The 23993-nt window shown below is 42.1% G+C and overlaps 3 protein-coding genes across 3 annotated transcripts; all 3 read right to left on the bottom strand.

Moving 5' to 3' along the window:
- Positions 1-2858: 2858 nt before the first annotated feature.
- hoxd4a (homeobox D4a) lies at positions 2859-6433 on the bottom strand. The gene is made up of 2 exons (XM_029529980.1): positions 5272-6433; positions 2859-4837 (listed from the first exon to the last, which is right to left on the bottom strand). The coding sequence occupies exons 1-2, from the start codon at positions 5738-5740 to the stop codon at positions 4539-4541; spliced, it is 768 nt and encodes a 255-aa protein (XP_029385840.1). The 5' UTR covers positions 5741-6433; the 3' UTR covers positions 2859-4538.
- A 10441-nt stretch (positions 6434-16874) lies between these two features.
- On the bottom strand, positions 16875-19161 carry hoxd9a (homeobox D9a). The gene is made up of 2 exons (XM_029530468.1): positions 18555-19161; positions 16875-18020 (listed from the first exon to the last, which is right to left on the bottom strand). The coding sequence occupies exons 1-2, from the start codon at positions 19159-19161 to the stop codon at positions 17776-17778; spliced, it is 852 nt and encodes a 283-aa protein (XP_029386328.1). The 3' UTR covers positions 16875-17775.
- Positions 19162-20977: 1816 nt separating this feature from the next.
- hoxd10a (homeobox D10a) lies at positions 20978-23195 on the bottom strand. Its single transcript, XM_029530595.1, has 2 exons — positions 22436-23195; positions 20978-21631 (listed from the first exon to the last, which is right to left on the bottom strand). Exons 1-2 carry the CDS (start codon positions 23193-23195, stop codon positions 21357-21359), a joined length of 1035 nt encoding a protein of 344 aa, XP_029386455.1. The 3' UTR covers positions 20978-21356.
- Between the last annotated feature and the right edge of the window lie 798 nt (positions 23196-23993).

Below are 23993 nucleotides of genomic sequence, written 5' to 3'. Positions count from 1 at the left end.
GGGTTTTTTTTTTTTCTTCCTCTTCCAGATGGGACTGGATTGTATTCAAATAAACCACATTATCATCTTTTGTTTGTTGTGTCTGTCTTCACCGTCTGCTGAAACACAAAGAGTAAGGGAGCCATGCCTCTGCATTGTTTTCAATATTAATCACGGAGAAAAGGCAATGAAATAAAATAATAGCACGGATTAATACGATGTAAATAAATACATTGGAAAGAGGCTGATCTGGAATCGCAGAGCGTCGGCTGTTTCAGCGGTGGGTTGTCTTTACCAAGAAGAAGAAGAAGAAGAAGAAGAAGAAGAAGAAGAAGAAGAGGTGCAGGACTGGTAGCGGTGCAGCATATGTTCAGGGGGTAATAAAAGTGAAAGATTTACAGTTTTCGCTCGACCCCCCAACAGCCTCGCACCCTTTCAGGAATTACTGAGAATGATTTACAAGGAGCTGGAACTGTCAGCCTGGCCAAACTTCAGCTACCTCCTAGAAATCAAAATGAGATCATCTCGTCTATATAAATATAGACTGCTCTGCAAAACTGGAGGAGGTAATAAATAACAAGTTATTTATCTTCTTCTGAAAACCTCGGCTATGAATCAGGATAATTTCCCAGGAAAGAAGACGCAGCATGCATGTGTAAATGCAATGTTGTCTTTCCCGAGAAAATTAAACACTTCGTTTTTTTGAATTATTATTATTATTATTATTTGGGGTTCAAATTGGTTAAAACCTGAATGGGAGAGAATGAATGGGCCCAGTGCAGGGGCCACACTCAGCTATGTGTCCGAAAGAGCATTTATTCAGAGTGAGCATACATAAATACACGTCACTGTCTTTTCCTCTTTACCATCTATCCTACCAGTCCCCTTTCAAGATATATGTGTAAAACAGCAAACTCAAAAATTCGGCCATTTCTAATATAATTTATATCGTAAGAAGAAAAAAAAAAAAAAAACAATCATGCACACAGCGACAAACCACAAATCTGTTCAGAGCACACACATCAAAGGGAGCAATTTATCAAATATCACCACATTTGATATCGTCATTTAGCAGCTGGGGCAACATGAAAAATGCTGAAATATTTACCTACCCAAGCATCCATCGGTTCGGGTGTGTTGCTAAAGTGCGGGGCTACGGTTGCGCCGGGTATCGGATATTATTTTCTTGGGGGATCTCTTCAGTTTTCAAGTCTGATAGAGTCCTTGCGATTAATGACGACGCCGTGTTTCTAGGGGGACGTGCTGCATTAATTATTTAGACAATCACGTGGTCTGGAATAGAGAGCGGAGTGGTATAGTCTCTGGATTATATCTCTGAATGCAGACAGCGCACTTTAATATATCTTAGGGGGTTGTCTGGCAAGGAGAGGCTTCTGCGAAACCAGCTGGAAATCAAATATGGCCGGATGGAGAGCAACGACGTTGTATTCCTGCACTGGGTGCAGTGTCATTGAAAATGGCACTGCCTTTGGCTCCCATTTATTGCTGCTCAGACATGTAGGTCAGTGTGGCTACACACTGCACGTTGTAGTAGGCTGCTCTGACCTGATAGCTGCCAGGAAAGCGCTGATCTGATCTATTTATTTTCAATGAATGTTAATATCGGGAGTTCAGAACAGAGGGGGGTTATATTAAATGGCTCTTTAATAATAAATGAAGAACAGAAATGACTGGTTTCCTTTAAAGACTAGTAATATATATTAGGTAGGTTAGTTGCCCCCCACACCCCCTCCACTCCCCCCTCCCCTCCCCTCTCCTCTCCTCTCCTCAGCATCTATGTGCAGATCATTTGTGGCAGGATGGAGGATTGAAAGCTTCACTTCGTCTCAGCTTCTCTCTGAGGCCATGTGACACAAAGTTTTCTATTGCACACATTCAGAGGCATATAAGCGGCCGGGCAGGTCCGCGGGGCCCATGTGGTCAGTGGGGGCTGTTCAGACAGTGGTCAGCGGGGATGACAGCGCTGCTGACTGCCCCTACACATGTCTGTTTATGGCCACTTCTGTTTGGATTAGGGCTGGTCCTGCAGCGTGAAGGGCGGAAGGTCACTGCTGCAGAGGGTCACCTCCAATAAAGGCTGAACTTTATTGGAGATTGGTGGTGGTGGTGGTGGTGGGGGGGGGTTCATATGAAGCAAAAGTGAATGACTGTACATCATAAATGCCTGTTTTTTATTTAGAGAAGGTAGATCAGGCTAATCTGGTTTTGGAGCGGAAAACCAGTTCTTAACAAGTTTTACTGGGCCAGCGAAGTACGTTAGGGAGTGTGTTTTACAATAACCAGAGTCACGTAAAGAAAAAAAAATACAAATAATAATCATGAAATGTAAGAAGAGGTGACAAAACTAAATCACGTTGGAAAGCTACAGTAGAGGAGCACCATAGCATTTTCGGAGGTATGTTATTTTGCGCGGAGTTCGCGCTGCTTTGGAACAAACGAAAGGAAGATACGGCGGAATAAAAACTCCTTCTCCATCTTCCCTCCAAAGACAAAGTCCACTCATTCTGCAAAAATATTATAGTCATGTTTTTAACTTTCAGACATGACAGGACGAAGCCAACATTTGGTTCTTTTGTATGTTTTGCAAAAGGGAGCTGGAGGTCCGAGTGGCTCACACGCCTGTTACCACTGGGCAAAGATGTTTTCTCAACAAAACGGTTCCTTTTGTGAAAGACACAAAACGAAAGAAGCTAAACCACCCACTGGAAAAATAAAATGTAGAAATCTGAGACAGTAAAAAAAAAAAAAAGCCTCAGGAGCTCTGAGAAAATAAATTTTCTCAGAGCCAAAATATTTATCGAACAGGACAAACAAAAATCTCGCGACAAAAATGTATTTAGCAATCATTCAAATGCATAATCAGTAGAAATCTTTATTTTTTTTTCAATATACTTCTCACATCTCAAAGCACAATACAAGGTAGAAAGCATGTACAAAAATAAAACCAAAAAAAGACTGCATATTGACATGAGGACACAAACGCACAGACCCAAAGCGTCTGGGGGCTGCGCCTGATATAAATACTGTTAAAACGCGGGGTGGGGGTAGGGGGGGGGGGTTGTGGATTTCACGCACTGAATCTTACTTTTGAATTCTTTGAGCTGTTTCTTTTTCTGTGGAAAAGGCGAGGAACGCCTGGGAGAGAAATGCTGCCTGTCCGGCGGGTCAGGGGTGTTGGGGTCAGTCCTTGCGGCTGAAACGTGTCCCCTGGATGAACCTGCCACTGCTGCTTTGTCGACCTTCGGCTCAAATACCTTTTCAACTCTCTCATGGTGAAGACTTAAGAAGAGAAGACCTCCTCGGACTGGGAAAGCTTCTGGGCTTTTTTGTATGTGTGTGTTTGTGTGTGTCCGAAGACAATGACGGTATAAAACAAAAAAATATCTGTCTTTAAACGTGACGTGAAAGACCCCCCCACCTCCCCTTCCACCAGTTAACCTGCTGTAAATGAAAAACTATAATATTCCCACATTAACTAAGACTAAACTCTGCATAAAGCCATGCTAATAATGCACAATATTTTAGATTAATTAAAGTTCAACGAATACTTTTTCATTAAAAATTGTATGTGTGCTATACGAAAATGTACATTGGCTTTTTTTTAAACAAATAAATAAAGACGTAGAAATCATGTCAAGAAATATAAACAATTATTATCCTAAATATCCTGGATTTGATTATTTCCGATGAGAAACATCCAATATCAATTTGATGCCATGCAAGAAACAAATTATGTTTCATGGGAGAGTTTTAAATGGCGTGAGAGAGCCTCTGAAAATGTACACTGTTTACAAAGATGTCAGGAGAGATTTATAAGGGCACTCAGAATAGTATGCACACAGGAATGTCTTGGTTTTCGGGAATAATATTTAGGCTAAGAACATTTCAAAGCTTTATTGTACAAAATAAGTTAAAAACATACAAGTCACAAAGAAAAGTGGGACTGAAATATTCAGCGGGCTTTTAACAGTAAGGTTGGGTTGTGTCTGGCGTGCCTTTATGCAAATTACTTTTGCTTCAAGTATATAGGCCTATGTATATATTTATAGATTTATTTATTGTGCGTTTAACGTGGAGTTTCAACAGGAGGGGGGCGAAAATGAAATAAACTTTGCGTGTGTGTATTTTGAACGAAGGGCTTCCCTGTTCTGAATAAAGACGTCTCAACCTTTAAACCAGCGGGAATCCACGTGAGAAGGGCAGAGACAATTTGTTTAAAATCCACGAAATCCGCCGAGGTTGATTATTAAAAGTCCCCAGAGATGAAACGTCCAAAAATAAAAAAGGGAAAAAATTATCATAAAAAAAAATATGTGAAGTTTCGATGTGTGGCAATTAAACCCGAAAGAGGCTCAACTTGCAAACCTCTGAGTTTACAAAGACTGATTGATTTTCTGACTGGTGAGTCAAAACTGCTGGGGTCATTTTTTGTTAAATAAAAAATAAAAAAACGACATCAGTTCATGCAAAAGTCAGATGCAACCTTTGTCTTTTTTATGTACAGTTAATTTCTAGAGACGTGACACCTCCTCGCTGCCTTATAACGCTGTGATATCAGTCTGGTTATCCTTCTGAATGCTCTGCAGATGGCTGGAGGCTGGGGCAGATCTGCCCTTGGTGTTGGGCAGTTTGTGATCTTTTTTCCATTTCATCCGTCTGTTTTGAAACCAAATTTTGATTTGCCTTTCGGAGAGACAAAGAGTGTGAGCGATCTCAATCCGCCGCCGCCTGGTCAGATACCTGTTAAAATGAAACTCCTTCTCAAGCTCCAGGACCTGCTGCCGGGTGTAAGCTGTCCTGGACCGTTTGGGCTCGGATCCCGTGTAATCCGGGTTCACTGTTGGGAAAGAAAACAACAGAAAAAGAAAAGTCACCAAATGTGGCCAATGTGGCATGCAGGCAAAAACAATGCAGGAGCAGCCTCTCTCTCCCCTCCTCACTCTCTCTCTCTCCCTCTCTGTGTACCCGGGGCGCTCAAACTTTAAGACAATTCTCAGGGAAGCGAGGACAGGAAATAATGAAAGATTTGAAGTGAATTTAAGCAGATTTGCCGCAGATTTAAGCGCCATTACAAGCGGTCAATGTGTGTTTGCAGGAGCTTTCAGGCGCTCACCTAGCGGCCTATTTCCTGAGCTATAAAAATTTATGACTTGTGTAATTGGCGAGGCCCTTCAAAGACTCCCATAAATATTGCACTGAATGATTTCTAAAGTGCAAGTCTCAGTTGGTCCATAAGAGAAGAAGAGGAGGAAGAAGAAAGAGAAATCTTACCAGTAGTTACGTGGACTTTCTTCATCCAGGGGTAAACTACTGCTGGCTGTTTGGCTTGTATCCCATTTTGGCTCTTTGTGTTTTGCTGCTGTCCACAAGTCCGAGGACCGGACACCGGCACCGGGGGCCCCTGCTCAGTCTGTGCGCTAAAGGGGCTCTGGTGGCCGGATCTCTCGTGCACATGACCCCGCTGCTGCACTGTGGAGTCCTGCACAGTGTTGCAGCTGAAGGGCTGCTCCGTGTAGTTTGGCCGAGGGTAGATCCCTGGATGCTGAAAGTCTGTGTCCTGCGGTGGACTGTAGTAGCCCGAGCCCTGCTCAGGTATATAGTTATTCTGAGAATATTCCTCACACGGAGGAAATTTCGGGTCCACATACTTAGAGTTCACCATATACGAACTCATGGCCATTAATTTCTGAAGGTAGAAAATACTAATTTTTCTCGAGTTGTCTTTTTTTCCTCCCTCCATAGAGCCCTCCTACTTGGTGTCAACTGAATAAAGTTAGCGAACCATGTGACTAGATCGGCCAATGGAGGTGATGCAAGTCCACACACGAGTAAACATACAACTAAGAGCAATTTTATCTGACTTAAGATGAACCAAAATTAGACCCTGGTGGGGAAAAAATAATAACATTGCCACAAAGACGTCTGTTTGCACTTTCAGAAAGTAGAAAGTAAAAAGCTGGAAGAATGCACCGAAAAATACGCATAAACCACAGGAGCCCATCAATGTGTGACTCCAAAGGAATAAAATAAAAATAATAATAAACATACAGTGGTGTAACATTGTTTTATACACCCATATATAAAATGTATCAGTTTCTAAAGTTTAACTTGAAGGCATTGTGTTGAACAGAGAAACCAACAAAAGATACAAAAAGCCCCTTGGCATAAAAGCAGCGAATAATGACTGGGGACAATTGATGGACACTGTCTTTGTCAGGATGGGGTCATCCAAAAGTTACACCAATCTCATCACTTCATCTGCTCCCTTCCCTTTGAAAGAGGAGTCTGAGGAGCCCATTGGCCAGCAGCAGCAGCAGCAGCAGCCTCTGGGAATCAATAATGTCGAGGCAGAAAGCAGCCACGGAAGAGAAAAGCTACAGCTGGACAGAGCTCAGGGTTAATTCCCCCCCCCCCTTTTTTTTTTTTTAAAAACTAAATCCATCTCATTCCAACACACTGAGCTAAACTGAAACACAAATCTCCTTCTCCTAATTATGTTTATTTTCGCGTTTAACATTTTGCATCAGATTTCCAACACGCCCTGAGCTCTTCTTCTGAAATGTGTGGAGCTGTCAGATGAACTCTCATTCACTCAGCAGCAGCACTGTCAGTGCAGCCCTCTGACCGCCCATCAGGCACCCAAAAAAAAAAAAAACATCCCTGATTAAAGTCAATAAATCGAAGTTTTTTCATCGACCATATACTCCCCTAGAATCGAATCTGTGACTGCGGTTTTATCACACAAATTCGGTTCTACAGGGTATATATAGACGACGGGAAGCGACAGTGCCCACTCTGCCCCATGACCACACAGCACTCCCATGACTTCACCAACTACATTTCCAAAAAGTGCCTCCCAGTCAGGATAAACAAAATCAAAGCAAACCACCGCAGAAACAAGGTTACACAAGGAAATGAGAGCCGAGCATCAGGACCAGATGGGTAAAACACTGATTAGATTAATATGGGTGTCGTTTTATTTACTGTCAACGTTTATTATGTGTTTCACTCATTAAAGCAGCCCCTTTCTTTCGTTTTCATCATTTCCCCTCCTCTCCTCCAGTACTGTACTTTCCTTTTAATGACCTTTGGGCTGTTTGACTTGGATCAACAAAGCAGCTTCAATTGTGCTGTCAGTCTCCCTGTGAAGAAAAGTGGAGGCCCACGGGCAAAGCTGTGCTGCCAGCTTCAGCTGTAAAATGACAAGAAGAGCAGCACTCAGGTCAAACTCAGGCCTCCTTCAATTCATCGCAGTCCATTTTACAAGCGTTAGAAAAAAATAAAACAAAACAAGAATGTGTTTCCAGCTCAGAAGTCAAAATGAACTTCAGTCCAACAGCAGGTCAGCACCGTGAACGCATCAGCAGATCTGCTAACACAGCGCAGCGCTGCTGATCACCAGCAACCAAAAGATGAGACCTGAGGCCACCGAGGTCAAACCAAATCATTTACAATCTGATCAAAAAAGTTCAATTATTTTGGCTGCTGCTGACAGCTCAATGGGTGCAAAAGTTTACCGATTCCTCGCCAGCCATTTACCAAACCAGCATGGCAGCTGCTGCAAATCCTCCTTTACAAATGGATTAACGCTGAGGACAATTTCAATCGATTTGTTATCTTATAAATGAACAGAAACCAACCGTCTTCTTTTGTAAGGGACGTAAGTTATTTATATTATTGTGTAATTTTATCAAAACACGCGCATGAAGCAAAACGAGAGCCAGAATGTGAGATATTAAATCATCAGCAGTCACCACAAGTCCATTCTTTAGGACCTACAACACGCTTTGAGCCAGTCAGTGTCAGGTTAAATAAAAACTTATAAACTCAGTTTTGAACCGATTTAATCAAAATTTTGAACTTTCCAGAAAAGCCGTTTCTTGTCTTAAAAAGAACAAACGAATACAGTTTTAATAGTTGAAATTTTCCAGGATAAAGCACCAAGATGTTTCAGATACTGGTTCACGTCTGATAGATAAGAATTCAGATTTTATTCTCATCTTGAAATATACTTTGAAGTTATAATTCAGGCCCTCGAAAGCTGAGAATTGAAGAAGGCGGAAGCAGGAGGAGTTTTTTTGGTTTAAAGCAGCTGGGGGTGACTACACTTCCTCTTATTGGTTCTCTTTTAAATTCTCAAAATAAATAAATAAAATAAAATAAAATAAATAAAAGTTGAAAAATATTAATTGGAAACTCACTGAAGAAAAAAAATCGCTCTTGCACTTCACATTTCAATATTTGTGAGACAGGCTGACCTGCCTTTCACCTTGTGCTGCTCGTCCTTCAGACGGGTCAAAGCCGAGATCCACAACAAAAGAATTATAAAGTCAGCGTTTCCTGCAGCTCGACTTAAAGCAAAAGGCTAAAGGCTTCAGCTCCAGTCTGGACACATTCACGGGCTTCTCTCTGTCTAAATGTTTGGGACCATAAGACACGAGGCCTCCCAATAATCTCATTTTCAAAGAAAGAAATACAGCGATTTGATTTTTGATTTTTGGACTGACATTAGTAAGAGATAAAACTAAAGTGACCTAATAATCCTCTTCAGTGAGGAGGCTCCAGATCAACAATGACTGGCGAAATGAATCATTTAAGGCCTAATGCTTCAGGCCTATAGTGAGGTGAGCAGCTACATCATGTGAATTATATTCCTAAAAATAAATAAACACACTAGAACTGAATTTTATTGCCGCAATAACGGCGCTGTATTCATATTATTATTAAAAAATATATAATAATAATTTAGTTTCCATTTAAAGTACAACACAAACAAATTAAAACTTAATTCTAATTTATCAAAAATTTATTTCATTTGATTTGATGAGCTCGTATTCAATTCACAATGTTTTAAAGCTACTTCACCAAAATCTGATGACAACAGGTTGATCTATCCACCTATCCAAGACATAAATTAAAAAAAAAAAAAAAAACAGCCCAGTGATAAGAAGTAACTTAAACTTCAACTTAAAAGTCATCATGCCCAACAGTACAAAAAGCACCAACCAAGGTTTGATACCCAAAGTGACCCTCAGCTCACAGTGATCTCAGGCTGAGACGCAGCACCAACCAGACTGTGTTTGTCCGGAGCGCTCGCTGTTGCAGCTTTTAGAGGCAGGAAACGTCTGTGACATCACACGCCCAGAGCCCGATAATGATAAAACAGCTTACCACAGAGATCGCAGCACATGGCACCGTGCTCAGCACACCGATCCATGCAGGAGCAAAAAAAATAAATAAAAATAAGCCTGCCCAGGCTGCAGCTCCCTGCCAATTCAAGCTCTATTCCGACCCATCTGGACGCCCTTACTAATACACAATGAGAATTATATTTTGGCTTGTCAAGTCTCAGGCCATAAAACAAACTTTAATGGCGTCACGTGTTTCCTCGCAGCCATTCACAACACGGCGCAGTCCCATAAATAATCCTCAAAGTTGCACTTACTCAATAAGGCCGATTACACTGATGTGCACTGAGGCAAAGTGGCTGAGAGAGGAAGCTGGGGGCTGCAACTGTCCGATTACAAATGAGAACAGGAGTGCAATGTTTAATTTTCATTTCCACATTGGAATAAACACGGCTATTAGATTTCAGGATGTTGAGATAATGCACAACAAAAAAAGTGTGACATTTTTATTATTGTGCATTTCTATCAATTTAATAGCTGCTGCTGATTTCATCTGTTCATTAAAATTTTCTCTTTGTTGTTCTTCTCATCACACATTTGATTTGACCGGAAGTTTTAACGCAAACGTTAGACATACATCACCAGAGGACACTAAAATATGTTTGCCTCCAGTGAACCTGCCACAGAAAGACTGATGTCAGTCATAGTTCCGGGCCAATCAGAGAGAGCGGCCCCCTGTTGGCTCCTCCTCTCCCTTCCTGTCCAAACAGGACCGAGCTGGTGGTGCTGAGCTTTGGGTGGCTGCCAGTGTTGGACAGGTAGGACAGACCGAGATCAGAAGCTCATCTCCTTTTCCATCAGCATCAGCATCCCCTTCATCACGAGCAGGGTGTCATTCTCAAGTGTCTGGAAAATTGTGGGAACATTAGCTGTCACTGCAAGCGCTACATTTGAATGAAGTGCCCTCCGAAAACAAAGTGTCCACTGTGATATCTGAACAAGATGAACAAGATGAATTCATGACAGTAAGAACTGTCTGAGTTCTTATAAGGGTCTCACTAATACCCCACCACGGGCAAGCAATAGATAATCATGAAGTATGAGCTCACCAAAAAAAGTTGATCTGCCCCTCCAGCTGCTGCTTTTTTTTTACTGTTACACTTTCTGTAAGAATGCTTTCAAAAATGAAACGGATCACGTGACCGGGCGTCTGAGCCAATCCCAGCGCTCAGGAAGCAGCTGGTGAGGGGCTGCAGAAAGGCAGCAGAGGGGCTGAGTGTTGGACAACAGCGCCTTCTGCTGGCCCTTCAATGTTTCCACCGTGAGAAAAAAAGGCTCATTCAGCCTAACAAGTCATTTCACCACAATTATGTCTCACTAAACGATTGCAGGAGATTTGAAAACAGACAGAAGTCGTCGCAATAACACAAAGAAAATCAGTCAGTATGAATATATGCAGAGCAAAGTGAAGGTCTCTCAGAGCTGAAGAAATTGCATTAACTGCTTTAATTTAACTACTGGAACAAATAAAAATGCTGCCAAAGCATCCCTCAGCCTTTTCCACAGACTGAACATGTCACCGGCCAACCGGTGAAGATGAACATATTACAGCTGTGTGTTTTCACTGATCACCAAGAACATAAAGCTGCAAAAATTATTTGGGGTGGGGACGACTTTTTTTTTTTTTAAGTCAATGAAATAACCATTTTAGCTGGCTGGAAAACGACACTGAAGCTGATGTGATGATAAAAAATAGCCATTTTAAAATGACCTTACATAAAGAAGCTTGCTGATGAGAAAAGCTCTCATACTTTAATGGAACCAGCTATCAGCTCAAATGTCTCAAAGGGCCTGTGCTCAGACATTTCCCTACTTTATTACGAATATAAAACATATCCAGAAGGAGGATGTGCATTATCAAATTTAAAGCATGAAAGAGTCTAATTTCAGCTGATTTCTGCCTGCTCCTGGTGTCTTCCAGGGTCCATTTTGCCGCATTGCAGTGAGGCTGTAAATACTTTCGCAGCTGCCTGTCAGCCAGCAGTGAAATACTGTCTTTGTTCAGTTTGGCCCCATCTCCAGGCAGCTGAACAGCACAGCTATGAAAACCGAACCTCCTCTGCCACTGTTGCATATGTAGGATACACCAAAGCAGGTTTAAAGTAAAAAAAAAAAAAAAAACAAAAAACATTTCTAATGGGCGGGCAAACATTCATTAGATCAAAGCACATTTTCTAGCTGCAGAAATGCAAAATCACACAAGTCATGATCACACTGTCGACAAACAGAAGGCGAGCAAAAACGAAAAGGCTTGCCTAGCATGTCTGTCTCAGAGTAAAACACTAAAAAGGGAAATGTTGGTTTAACACTTGCAGCTTGTGGAGACGACTGCCCTCAGTTATCTGCTCAGACCTGTCAGACACCGCCAGCAGGGACCAAAAGCAAACCACATTTCTGCAGGATAACCGTGAAATATAAAGATACGAGCCAAAATCTGTACACGTGGAAACCATTTGATAATCCATCAGAATTTGCCCTAAATATTATTCCAACATTCTTACACAATATTAGCAGTTACACCACATTATAAAACCACTAGCAAGTTATTCTGCCTGTTGAGAACTGAAACTATTTCCTTCAACGCACCCAGAAACACGTGAAATCACCGCAGTACCTGAGAGCTGCTGCCCTGCAGCTCATTTACATGACTAATGAATCAGGAAGCTGTCAAACTTCACGTGCAGACATCACAACAGAAAATAAAAAGCCATTATCCCGCAGAAATCTTACCTACAGCCGGGAGGTAATCCATGTTGCCTCTCTGGTGTTTACCTGAGCTGTGCATTTTGATAAAGCTTCAGAGAGCCGGAGCTGCTGTGTGTGTGTGTGAGGAGATCAGACACTGACAAAGTTGAAAACGCTCCTCTTGTCATCCAGGAGAAGGAGCTGCGCTGTGCCGCAGATACAAGAGCAGACCAGACGTTTATGAAACGAATGGCTGAAGGGTTGGTTTTTTGGTTGTTGTTGTTTGTTTGTTTTTTGTTTGTTTTTTTTTTTTAAGTTTTTTTTTAAGAGGGGAAAGCTGACCGTGGCGTATCGGTTTGAACACTATAGACGCAGAATGCAGTGGGGGGAAAAAATCGCCTGGGAAATCAGGAAAAGAGCCATGAAGACGTTTGCCTCTCACACATGACCAGTGGCATCCAATGACAGGCGATGGAGGCACATAAAAAGGTCTATTACCAAGTTGTAAATTGTCCTCTCACAAAAAGGAATTTGGACTGCAGCAATTCTCCCCATCTTTGCGCATAATAGCTGAAGCCCCTCCATGTTCTTACAAAGGAAATAAAAAAGAACCAAGACGGTTTCCCTCCTGTTTTCTATTTCTATTCCTCAGCCTCCAAATATTACAGCAAACAAGCAGTTACTCTGTGGCCTTAAATGTTTTAGCTTGCACAAAATGCTAGTTTTGTATAAAATAACACAAAAGATAGCATTATTGAATTTATCCTTCTTTGAGGGCAAAATCATAATGATGCCATTTTTATTTTGCTCACACTGGAAAGTACTTTGCTGTTTACAGATAGTTTTTTTTTTTTTTTTACAAGTTAATAGAAAATATTTGGATCGACACCAAAAGGAGTTTCTGTGTTTTTGTCTTTTATTTCTGGATTTCAAGGAGCGGCCTGTGCACACACTGTCTCCTGATAATTTCTTATTATGTTCAATGTCAACTGATACTTAAGTGAAAATAAAAGGGAATAAAAATGTGACCTGGACTGACATTGTGTTGTTTTGGGCCACGGGATGTTTGAAAGGCACACTAGTGTTGGTGGACACACAATTACAGGCCGTGGTTGTCTCTGCGCTGCTGCAGGCCCTTCAGTTACGCACAAATATGAGGAGAAAACTAAAGGGATAAATGATGGCACACAGGCTTTGTTTTGTCTTTTTCCTCCTCCTGTTTTTGACCCCTTGAGATTTAAAGGCTAAACACTGCAAATGAAAAAGCCACGTCTGTGTGAACATTTCTGCAGCAAAAAATAATTTCTTTCATTTTGTTCTTGTTCAGCTGGTGGGATGCCAGAGTCAGCACGGTGCGATTTATGGTCAGGCTGTGGCTCTGTCTCTGGTTTCCTGTCTTATAGCCCCATAGCGTGTGTGCGTGCGTGTGTGTGTGTGTGTGTGTGTGTGTGTGTGTGTGTGTGTGTGTAATGCAAGAGATATCAGAATTTGTTGCATTACACCGCTATGACAGCACTGTAACCGTATAGTCCGGCGTAATCTGTTGGGATAAGGTTGCTTTACTTTATTGGAGGGGAATTAAAATCTGGATTTAGTCGATTTAGTCTCGGTCCAAAGATACGGGAGTATTTGTAGGCTCATTCCTTCATAACATGATGTTCCCGCCTTTTATTCCAGGTCACAGATGGAAAGAGGGGCGCCACGTCGCACTGGAAGAACAATGTTTTCTCCAGTATGTGATGTGAAGGTGGGCCAGCCCAAAGTAAACCTGCAGCAACAGCTTGCACCAATGGACGTTAAAAAAAAAAAAAAAAAAAGAAATAGAGAAATGAAGAAATGCCGTCGGTGTGCCATCTCTGGGTCGGTGGGGTGGAGGCCGGATTGTTTGGGTGCGGTTTAATCCGACTGCAGCACAGCAGCAACACTGTCAGACACCTACAGTGTGCTGCACCAACAGAGTAAACAGGGCTGGTATTTCCTCACAGCACAGTTTATCCATTTCAATCATATAAACCCAAATCAAATCATCATCTGGTGGATTTGTATTCCAAAAAGATATTTAAAATTGAATATATGTTTATGTGTTTGTTTTTTTTTTTTTTTTTTTTTTTTGGGGGGGGGGGGGGGGGGGGGGTTAAACAAGATTAATTAATCCAGTGATTAATTCAGTATAGCAGGATACATTCATTTGGCTCAGATCAGATTAGTTTAAGATAACATCAGATCAAATGGACTGTTTACACCAGACCTCCACACTTCAGTCATTATTGCAGTGATGATTATATCAGCTGTAATAATTCAGAACTATAAATCAATGAACAGTTAATCTACTTTTACTTAGGCCGCGTTGTGGCTCTCATGTTTTCAGTTTGTGCTCCATGTCAGTGAATTTAGGGGTTAACAGGGTCCCTGTACGTCAGAAGGTGCAGGCTGTCCAACAGCGTCACAGTCTGAGCTGCTTTTATTGTGTTTTCAGGGGAAGAGTCCAAACTAAACATCGGTGTCTGTTATCTGGCACTCAAATGACCAAAGTAGTGGTGAGGGGGATTAATATAGAACAGCAAATTTATGGATTTTTAAAATTCATTTATTTACTTTTGGGGGGGTGTATATATATATTTTTTGTGTGTGTGCAATTTTTCTTCTTATTATTAAAATTATTATTTTTTGCTTTTAAACTTTATATTATGGGGAAAATGCAACAATATCCATGTCTAAGTATGAATGTGCAGTTCTATTTACACGCACACAACTCGTGCTTTTTTATGACTGGGCTGCCTCCAATAAACTTTCCTGCCGTGTTCAGCCATGTTGTCCCTTACGCACATTTAAATACAGTATTTCACGCGGATCAAGAAAAGCCTCAACATTATCTGGATTGAGTTGCAGGCCAGCTCGCTGTCACGGCGTTTATGTCCGGGCCTACATGCAGCCCTGACAGAAGTACCACCGGACTAAGTCGGAGGCTTTAAGGGGAGCAGGAGAGCTGACCCTGGTCGTGGCCTGTAAAGAAAGAGACACATGACCGGGCAGAGACAGGATGACAGAAATCCCCCTCTCTGAGCATCTCCGGCTTTTTATGGGACGTTTCTCATCATCAAAGAAACCCTTTAATCCGATTACTGTGCGCGTGTCAGCACCGTGTGACTGAATAGTCATACATGTCCAAATAAAATAAAATAAATAAATAAACTTAACATAGACACCCGGGGTCAAGTTTTCATCGGTAACAGCCCACTGGATTACAGGCCACTGTACTGATGACGCATGAAGCCTGCGCGCCACCGCTCGGGGATCAGGACGCAGATGATCAACTGCACGTTTTCTCCTAATTGCTTCAATACCTCACGTCTATCTTGAGCTCTGAGCCAGTGATGTGAAACAACTGCAAACCTTCTGACCTTCATAGCTGGCCAAGGGCGGTGACTGAAGCAATGTTCCCTCTAACTGCTCAGGAGACAGATAAGTAGCTGCTACAGACACAAGCTGTTTATATCAGACAATGGAAATCAACAGAGTCAATAAAGGCCTGAAGTGAGTTTGTGTTATGACGTGTTGGAGTCTTTGAAACATACTTTAGCGTAATTCACTGTAGATCATGTAGATGCGTCGATAGTATTAGTGCTGATTCTGTAGCTAACTGTATAGACTTGAGTAAAAACGGAGCCGGCTCTGCTGACGAAACAGGAAAAAAAATGATATAGGTTATTTCCTTCCCAGGGCCCAATATAGCAGCTCCGCCAGCGCACAGCAGCACAACTGCGCTGTTTCCCTGCACGATTTCAACCCAAAGACCGAGAAACAAAAGCGGAGTAAGGGGCCATTTTTGTTAGAATAAAACTGACCACAGAAAACTGAGTCTGATGACGCTCACAGGAGTGTGTAGCCTCTGTGGAAAGTTTAGGGTTTAGTTTGTATGTTGAGGTTGTTTTTTTTTTAACTAAATAAATTGTGATATACTGAGGTTGGCGGTTGCTCCGTCGGTATCACTGCTTTTTTTTTTTACTTTTAAAAGCAAAAGCAACTGACATTATTAGTCTACATCTAAAAGAAAAACGATTGTAATAAGATTTTAAAAACATGACCTAAAAGTCGCATTTTTTTTAGCTGTTCAAATAGCATGGAGGCCAGACTAGTTTAGTTTTTACAATAAAAAGCAGCTCTCGATACAAATCCGGGGCCAAAAAAAAAGTGTTATTAATGTTGGAGCTTTAAAATTAAGCCACGTTTGGACTCTGGACTTTCTAGAGGATTTCAAGCGGATAAGCCTCTGTTTTGTAAGTTAATGGTATGATATAGTTTTACAATTTACACTACTTTATTTCCACCTTCTGTGGTCCATGTTGACTGGTCTGTGTGTGCAGGTTAGAAACCAACTGCTGAGACTAAAAGAACAATATCGCCCTCTAGCGCTCCCGTTACCTGGGGCCCAGTAAACAGATGCTGTTTAAACTCACATTTCCCTTCTTTAAAGAAAAAAAAAATAGGTATTTATTCATTTTTCCGATTAAAGGCTTTGAACAGGTTAGCACACATCAATCAGCTCGAGTTTAAGATCGACAAGAAGTCTCTTCAGGTCTGTTTCCCCAGATCAGCATGTTAGAGGTAAATCTGGGACACAGAGCGAGTCTGCGTTTCCATTTTAGAATAAAAGAAATCCAGCCAATGATGGACACCAGTCAAAGTTAAGTTTTTTTCCCATCGGTGGGAAGTGGAGTTGATGAATAAACGTGACCATTGAGGTGGGGGTGATTTCCTCTATAACAATTCATCGAGCAGACACCCTGTGGAAAAGTGTCTACATTCTGTTTGTCAGCAACAGACGCAAACGCCCAAGAAAAGGGGGTTTCAAAGGAGAGTGTAATTACTGGCCAGGCCCATAAACTCATTTAGCCCAGACGTCTAGCCATTTCTATAGCTTTATTGGACCACGTTTCTTCCTGTTTTAAAACAATTATTCGTACAAGTTGGACAATAAATTGGAAATCCGCGCAACACCTCTCCCAGTCGTAAACACTTTATTACTTGTTCTTACCATTCAAATCCAATGTTTGAAAAGTGAAATTTAGCATACAGTTTTCACCTCACTTTGCATTAAAAAAAGAGCTTCAGATAAGAAAAGTGAACTGCATGGAAATGACTCTGCCTGGTTCGATTTTGTGTTGCTGTTACTGTTATTCACCTGCCGGACACAGTTTTGGAGTCAGGCAGTATTTGTGCAAACAAGGCCTCAGGGATTCATTTTAATTTAAAGAAATCAAACTAAAAAAATAAAAATAAAATATGCCCAGACTAAAGCAGCAGCATACACGAAAGAGTGGAAGTGCTATCAATTAAAGGAAAAAGTTTTCTAACATAATTATTGATTTAATAATGAATTTGCTTCCCCATTTGGGTTTTTGAGAAGGCAACGCGGCCGTATTTAAAACTCCACCTGAAGGGCACCAATTACAGCCGGCCAAAGTGACAGCAGCTCTGCACAACTGTGTTGCACTTTAGTAGTGAAAATGTTTTACATACAACAACCAACAACTAGGAAAGCAATACAATGGACAGGTCTCCAATACTGTGGCGGGGAGAGAGGGAGAAGGGAGGGGGGGGCGTTTAACTAATTCAACAGAACTGCACTAACAACTCAGTTTACGGTTGTGTTAAAGTGTAAAAACAGAAAATATCAGTCTGTCCAGCCTCTCGTCAAAAGGGATTCCTGAACATGTGATGCTTGTTTTGGTCAGCGTCATGGCACTGACATTCCATATTGTCGATTTAGGATTTCTACAAAATAATAAAATAAAATTAGGGGGAAAAATGCATACCAAGGCTCCTACCAAATTAAAAGTATTTGTCCACATGGCTTCGCTGGTACAAAGGTCAAAACGTATGAGATGGCAGCAACAGTGGACTAAAGCTGCTCCTTGCTGCTCCTCTCTCTGTTCATCTTCTTCATTTTCATCCTCCTGTTCTGGAACCAGATCTTCACTTGTCTCTCCGTTAAACTGAGTATGCGGGCCACTTCATAGCGTCGGTCTCTTGTCAAATACATGTTGTAGAGGAACTCCTTCTCCAGCTCTAAAGTCTGATATTTAGTGTAGGGACATCGCTTCTTTCTCGTTGAGCGCGCATGAATCCAGTTTGCTGCAGGGTTGTCTGAAACACACACACACACACACACACACACAGAGGAGGAGAAGGGGGGGGGGCACATGTGATGAGGATGTGGGTGAAATTCAAAATTCAACTTTAATGCAAAAATTTGCCTAAAGTGTGGCTCTGGGAGCTGGACGGGTCGAGGGTCGATGGTGTGGGTGCAGGAAAAACCAAAAGCAGATAAATAAATAAAGAAAAACGAGAGTTTGGTTTTGATTGACAGTGCGCAAAGATTGAGCATTTCGATTTCATGCTTTCCCCGAACAAAAGAAAGAAATTGGGGCCTAAATCTCGTCTGGAAGCACCAATTCCAATCTTATCGAAAAGCACCAATGCGGGTCTATTTTGGGTGTCCGGTGACATGCAGCAGTTTAGGATTCCCTGTAATAACCCGTTCAGGGCGGGTTTTTCCCCTCTCCGAGCCGCGCTACGCTCCCAGACACTTTTATAGGTTAGTAAAACTGGAGCTTTTACACACCCAGCTCTTACAGTTCTTGGGGCTGTAAATCAGGATTGGCTATTTCGTTCACTTACTTGGGTCAAGTTGTTGTTTCTCCTCTTTGGGCTCGCTGTGGCTCGAAAGCTCACTTCCACTGAGCTCTTTGCTCGTCTTTTCTGGACACTCAGAGACTCCTCCACACGCAAATTCTCCGGCGAGCGGCCGAGCAGCTTCTGCCTCCGACGTGTCGCACTCTGCGGCGGCGGCGGCTGCGGCTTTGGCCGGCAGCAGCTCTGGCTTCGTCCCGTACGGCCGCCCGGAGCCCGAGTGAAATCCGGCGAAAGAAACGTGGTTGGAAATGGGGTCCATCCAGGAGCGGACGCCGACATATCTGCCGTCCGAGGCGGGCAGATGGGACTGGTGGTGGTGGGAGTGGTGGTGGTGGTGGTGCACGTACGGATGATAGAGCCCCTGCGGGTGAACCGAGGACCAAGATGAGGAAAAGACGGAGGACTTTGGTGCAAAATTGCAAGAGGAGAAGTCTGCGTTGTCCCCAGCACCTGACGGCCTCGGGGTCACCGTGTGCGGAGCCTGAATAAAGCGAGCACCGTACACATCCTCCGGCTCCTGCCCCATTATAGCGTCCACATAGCAGTTACTGAGAGTGCCACTGGAAGACATTTTTGATCTCTTCCTACTCATAAAATAAGGGTTGCACTGTTACGGGAAGCTTCTCTCTATGAACAATCATAGTATTTTTGCTGGCCTGCATCTACAGGGATTGGTTACATGGATCACGTGGTCATATTTACCAATACAGCGAGTAAATCAATCCGGCCCTTGTTCTCTTTTTTTCTCCCTTCGTCAGGTTTAATTTAGCTTTTCATTTCACAAATAATAAAAAGCCTCGTCAGATGTGACTAGAGGGAGAAAACAACCGTTCAAATAATTACAAATGGGTTTTCTTTTTCCACTCCTTTCTTTCTGTTTCTCATGAGCTTCAGGCTGCAGGATGTTGCAACAATACCAACCAAAAAAAGCACACAAAAAAGGAATAAGACATTTTCCTCTTACACATATATACACACACTTAACCGAGACGGATTCCCTGCATCTTAATGTTTGAGAAAAAAAAAACTCTTATAATAACGTCCTGATACTCTCAATGCTAGTAAAATGCTTTATAGACTGACGGAGTCCTCGTAAAATAGATGTAATAACATGCTGTAAAATAACAGACGCCATTTTCCGTTCACAATGCGGGGAATCCATTGTTAATATTCGGTGAGGAAACATTTTCCTGGGTTGGTTGAATTTTTAAAGTTAAGCAGGAAATGACAGTTGTGAAATTATTGTATTCATTCAAAGGAGGGCAATAATATCTTTATGTATCAATAAATGTTTTATGAGGTGCGTGTGATTATACATGCCGTCACTTAAAAAAGAAAAAAAAAAAGACTTGGAAAAGTGAAGTCCATCTGTGTCTGAAAAGTGAAGGCTAATTTAAAACTAATCTATATGTATGTCATCTTTTTTCCCTGAGTTTCAGTGAATTTGTTTTGGTTGAATACCATAAAGCAGAATCTGAATGACCTTCAGTTCAGCAGAGAAGGAAGCATTTCCAGATAAATGAGTGAAGATTTAGGTCAGAGCTGCAGCTCCATGATACTTTATGACAGATAAGGATGAAATATATAAATATATTTGACATTCATATAAGTTATTTTGCACAATGAGCAGAAATGCAACGTGGCCACTCAGGCCTGAGTCGCTCACAAAGAAGGACGAGCTGTTTCTTGCCTGTGGATTTGTGCTTGACCATAACTTACCCCGCCTGATCGAGTCCTTATAGAGACTATTAGTTTAGTCACAAACAGGCCTAGGAATAAAATCAACACCATGTTTATTTGATTAGACGGCCCCCGCCTCTTTTTTCTTGGCGTCTCCTTGCTGCAAGCTTTTTTTTTTTTTTTTTGGTAACAGCGTTAGAAATAGCTTCAACATTTTTCTTGTTTAGTTCGTTTTTGTTTTTTGTTTTTTTTTTTGGGGGGGGGGGGTTATTTATTAAATTGTTGTTCTTACTGTCAGTTTAACAAAGATCAATGTGAAGTTTTCAGTTTGTCTTCAGGGAGCTTGTAATGACAAACTCATTATTTTATCCCAACACCAGAAACCCGCATGTGTTAAAGCTGCTATTGCCCGCAAACTCATTTTGTTTTATTAAGCTTGTAGACCCATCGTCACACGAAGTTTAGAGCACAGCTGTAAACACTCCAGTGAAATTACAAACATTAGCACCACTTTTATTTCACGAGACTCGCTTAGAAAATGCATATTTTCTTGCTTTTTCTTCCTCCGCCTCATCGCCGTTTTAAGCAAAATAGCGCCCGCAGTAAAATAGACAAGGCTGCCGGTTACTGATAAATAAGAGAAGTTTAGAAACAAGCTTTATTCGACAATCCATTTATTGCAAGATACATGCTACAAACATGCAGTAAATTCACAGATTAACATTGTTTTCCGCCACTGCAATGGCCCATAGAAACATTTCACTATTTAGCAAATAGCTTGCACTTCACTGTAAAACAAATGTTGCACTTCAGGACAATAAATGTGCTTTCATGACTGAAGAAAAGTAACAATCTTTCCGCACAGCTCGCCATCCCGACACAGAGAGGAAATCTACTCCAATAAGTTAAGACCAAAAAAGTGTTACCCTGTGATAAAATAACACAAACAAAACGACAGTCACAAGAAGTACTAAAATGGCATATATTTATATATATAGAGTCACAGTTTCGTTGAAATTGAAGATAAACGTCCAATGCCACCAAAGCATTAAACTGAATATGAGAGACATAAAAAGAACGGATAGCTCAGCACCGATGCATGCGCGCTCACGAGAAGGTGAGGTTTGAGGTCAGTTCACGGATGCGGTTTTCCCTGTTCATTTTCTTCAGTTTCATCCTGCGGTTCTGAAACCAGATCTTGACCTGCCTGTCGGTCAGGTTGACGCTCCTGCTGATCTCTAGGCGGCGCTCTCGGGTCAGATACATATTGAAGAGAAACTCCTTCTCCAACTCCAAGGTCTGGTGCTTTGTGTAGGGGCATCTCTTCTTTCGCCCACTTTTTGCTGTTAACCAGTTGCTCGTCGGGGTGTCAGTCGTGCAATCTGTAAATATTTAGATCAGAGATGTTATTTCAGTCCTGTGTATCACCTTCGATCAAAATCATACCTACTGCTTCAGACTTCACCTCTGGGAAATAAGACATTATAAAAGGCTTTCCCACTATAAATAATTTCTAGGGAGAGAGAGAGAGTGTGTGTGTGTTTGTGTGTGTGGTGGGGGGGTTATTAGCCACATGCATGCCATCATTAATGAGGAAAAAATGAAGCAAACCCCAGCTGATCAACCCGCACTGCATGCATACATTTTTATATACCGTCAAACATGATGAATGTAATAAATTTCCTGAAATATTAAAAGGCATCATTGATGTAATCTCTGCTTGGACCAAATTGTTAAAATAATGTGTCCAATACAATGATTTTTACATCGAGGCTCTTTAAAGATACAGACTGAACTATAACAGCTGCAACTGCAGTTTCTTAAGATCCACAGTCACGGAAATTTTAATTTAAAGACAAATATATAGCATAATTACCTGGGCAGCTTATGTTATATTTTTAATATTTCTAAAGATCAATATTTCTACACATGACTGAGACTGAGGTTTCATAAATAGTTCCCATATAGAGGGAAAAAAACAGTTTGAATTTAAATATGAGAGGGACAGGGCAGTCTGCATGCTGCATGCTAAAAGCATTCTCTGCTGCCTATCACTGCAACCTGAGAAAGACTCTCATTAAACATTACGACTTTAGGGTTGTTTGTGTTTTATACTTGGTTTTATGATGCTGGAGCCTTCTCAGCACAGCGCCACAAGATAAAAGCTTTCATTGTAGCCAACCCACCTTTCCCTTCCTTCTGTTGCAGCTCAGGACTGGACACAGGGGCTTCCAGGGAGCAGCTTTTCTGCTCCGAGCATGACTTTGGAGGATCCGGACTTTCTGCAGGCGGGGGGACCGGGGTCCTTGAGGTTTCGGGGTCTTGCTGGACGTCCTCACGTTTCTTTTCCACCTCTGCAAAATTTGAAGACGACGAGGAGGAGGACTGCGGTTTCGGGGTGAGCCGGCTCAGCTGCATCAGTGTTGGGTTCGGGCTCGGCGGCTCATGGCAGTAGTTTTCTTGGTGCTTCCCATTCGCATAAGTTTGGCTGAGTCTGAAATAGCCCGGGACCGGAATCTCGGGGCCATCGACCGGACAGGACTCGGGACCAACATTAGAATATGCGTGGACCTCTGTCAGGCTGACTTTCTGCACTCTCTTATCGGAGTACATGCAGCAGTTACTCTCTTCCTTTATGCTCTGTGAAAATGAACAGTTTGTCATCTGACTGGACGGCTCTATTCTGCAGGGTCTGTTCGGATCAGTCCAGTTATCTATCTGAGGTATGTACGAATGGACATTCATGCCCACGTTTTGGTGGTTGGCCTCTCCTCTTTTGCCAAAAGACGGCAAGAGTCCACAGGTTTGCATTCCGTAAGTTCCCATTTCAGAGCCGGACGGCACGTACATGTTGCTGCTGGAGTAAAAGCTGTCCGTCCTGCATGCACCAATTAGAGAGTCCACAAGAAATGTGTTTGCCGCAGGAGAGCTACTGGGGAAGGACATTTTTGGGGGTTAAGTTCTTTAGAGGAGAGAGATGTCCTTTGTAAGCTGACATATCTAGGAAAAACAATCTCCGTGTAAGTCAGGATGCCTCCCGACCACATGACAAGCCCACCAATGAGATTTGAAAATGGCCTTGAGACGCAGCCTCCTCTCCCCGCACGCGTTCCTGCTGCGGATGCAGACGTGGTCAACAGCGACACCTACTACACGGACTTGAAATTGGTTCGCAGAGCGAAGACAGCAGGGATTTTAACAGGGGTTGTTCAGCCAAAGTGAAGAAGACGCATGTAAAGGACGCTCTGAACGGCATTAACAGGCAGTGCAACATGATTTGGCTCCCACATGTTCGGCAGCAGAGACTCTGTGGATCGCCCAAACGTGTAAAATCACCAAAAGATGTCGTCCCTTTGTGTGAGACTGGAAATATGTGTGTGTGTGTGTGTGTGTGTGTACATGGTGCACAGGCGACAACTGCGGACTATTTCACAGAATATAACCAGCTCTACTCAATTTTATGTTGTTGTTGTTGTTTTTTTATTTATATCATCCATTCACACGACCCCAACCCACCATTACTGTATTTGCATATGACCCGAGTATCTTTGTCTTAAGACTGCAAACGAAGGGATAAGGATGAGATTATATAAATATCCTGATCTCTTCTTCTTTTCTTTAATTTATACCCTATTCAAGTTCGTTTTGAAGTTTTCAATGTTTGTGAATTTTGACAGGATTTTGTTAAAGCTTCATTCGAAATAAGGACGACGGCCTTTAACGTTTCCTGCATAATGGCAGCAT

Source organism: Echeneis naucrates, chromosome 21 (genome assembly GCF_900963305.1).
Source record: "Echeneis naucrates chromosome 21, fEcheNa1.1, whole genome shotgun sequence".
Taxonomy (NCBI): Eukaryota; Metazoa; Chordata; class Actinopteri; order Carangiformes; family Echeneidae; genus Echeneis; species Echeneis naucrates.
Note: the sequence above shows the minus strand (reverse complement) of the source record. Positions and strands in the feature narration are given on the sequence as shown.

Bases quoted from the DNA above. Each gene is read 5' to 3' on its own strand.
- hoxd4a (XM_029529980.1), bottom strand. From the start codon at position 5,740: ATGGAGGGAGGAAAAAAAGACAACTCGAGAAAAATTAGTATTTTCTAC. The intron at 4,838-5,271 runs GTAAGATTTCTC...CTTTCCCAACAG, and splicing joins GAAAGTCCACGTAACTACTG to TGAACCCGGATTACACGGGA.
- hoxd9a (XM_029530468.1), bottom strand. From the start codon at position 19,161: ATGAGTAGGAAGAGATCAAAAATGTCTTCCAGTGGCACTCTCAGTAAC. The intron at 18,021-18,554 runs GTAAGTGAACGA...TGTGTGTTTCAG, and splicing joins GAAACAACAACTTGACCCAA to ACAACCCTGCAGCAAACTGG.
- hoxd10a (XM_029530595.1), bottom strand. From the start codon at position 23,195: ATGTCCTTCCCCAGTAGCTCTCCTGCGGCAAACACATTTCTTGTGGAC. The intron at 21,632-22,435 runs GTGGGTTGGCTA...AAATATTTACAG, and splicing joins GCAACAGAAGGAAGGGAAAG to ATTGCACGACTGACACCCCG.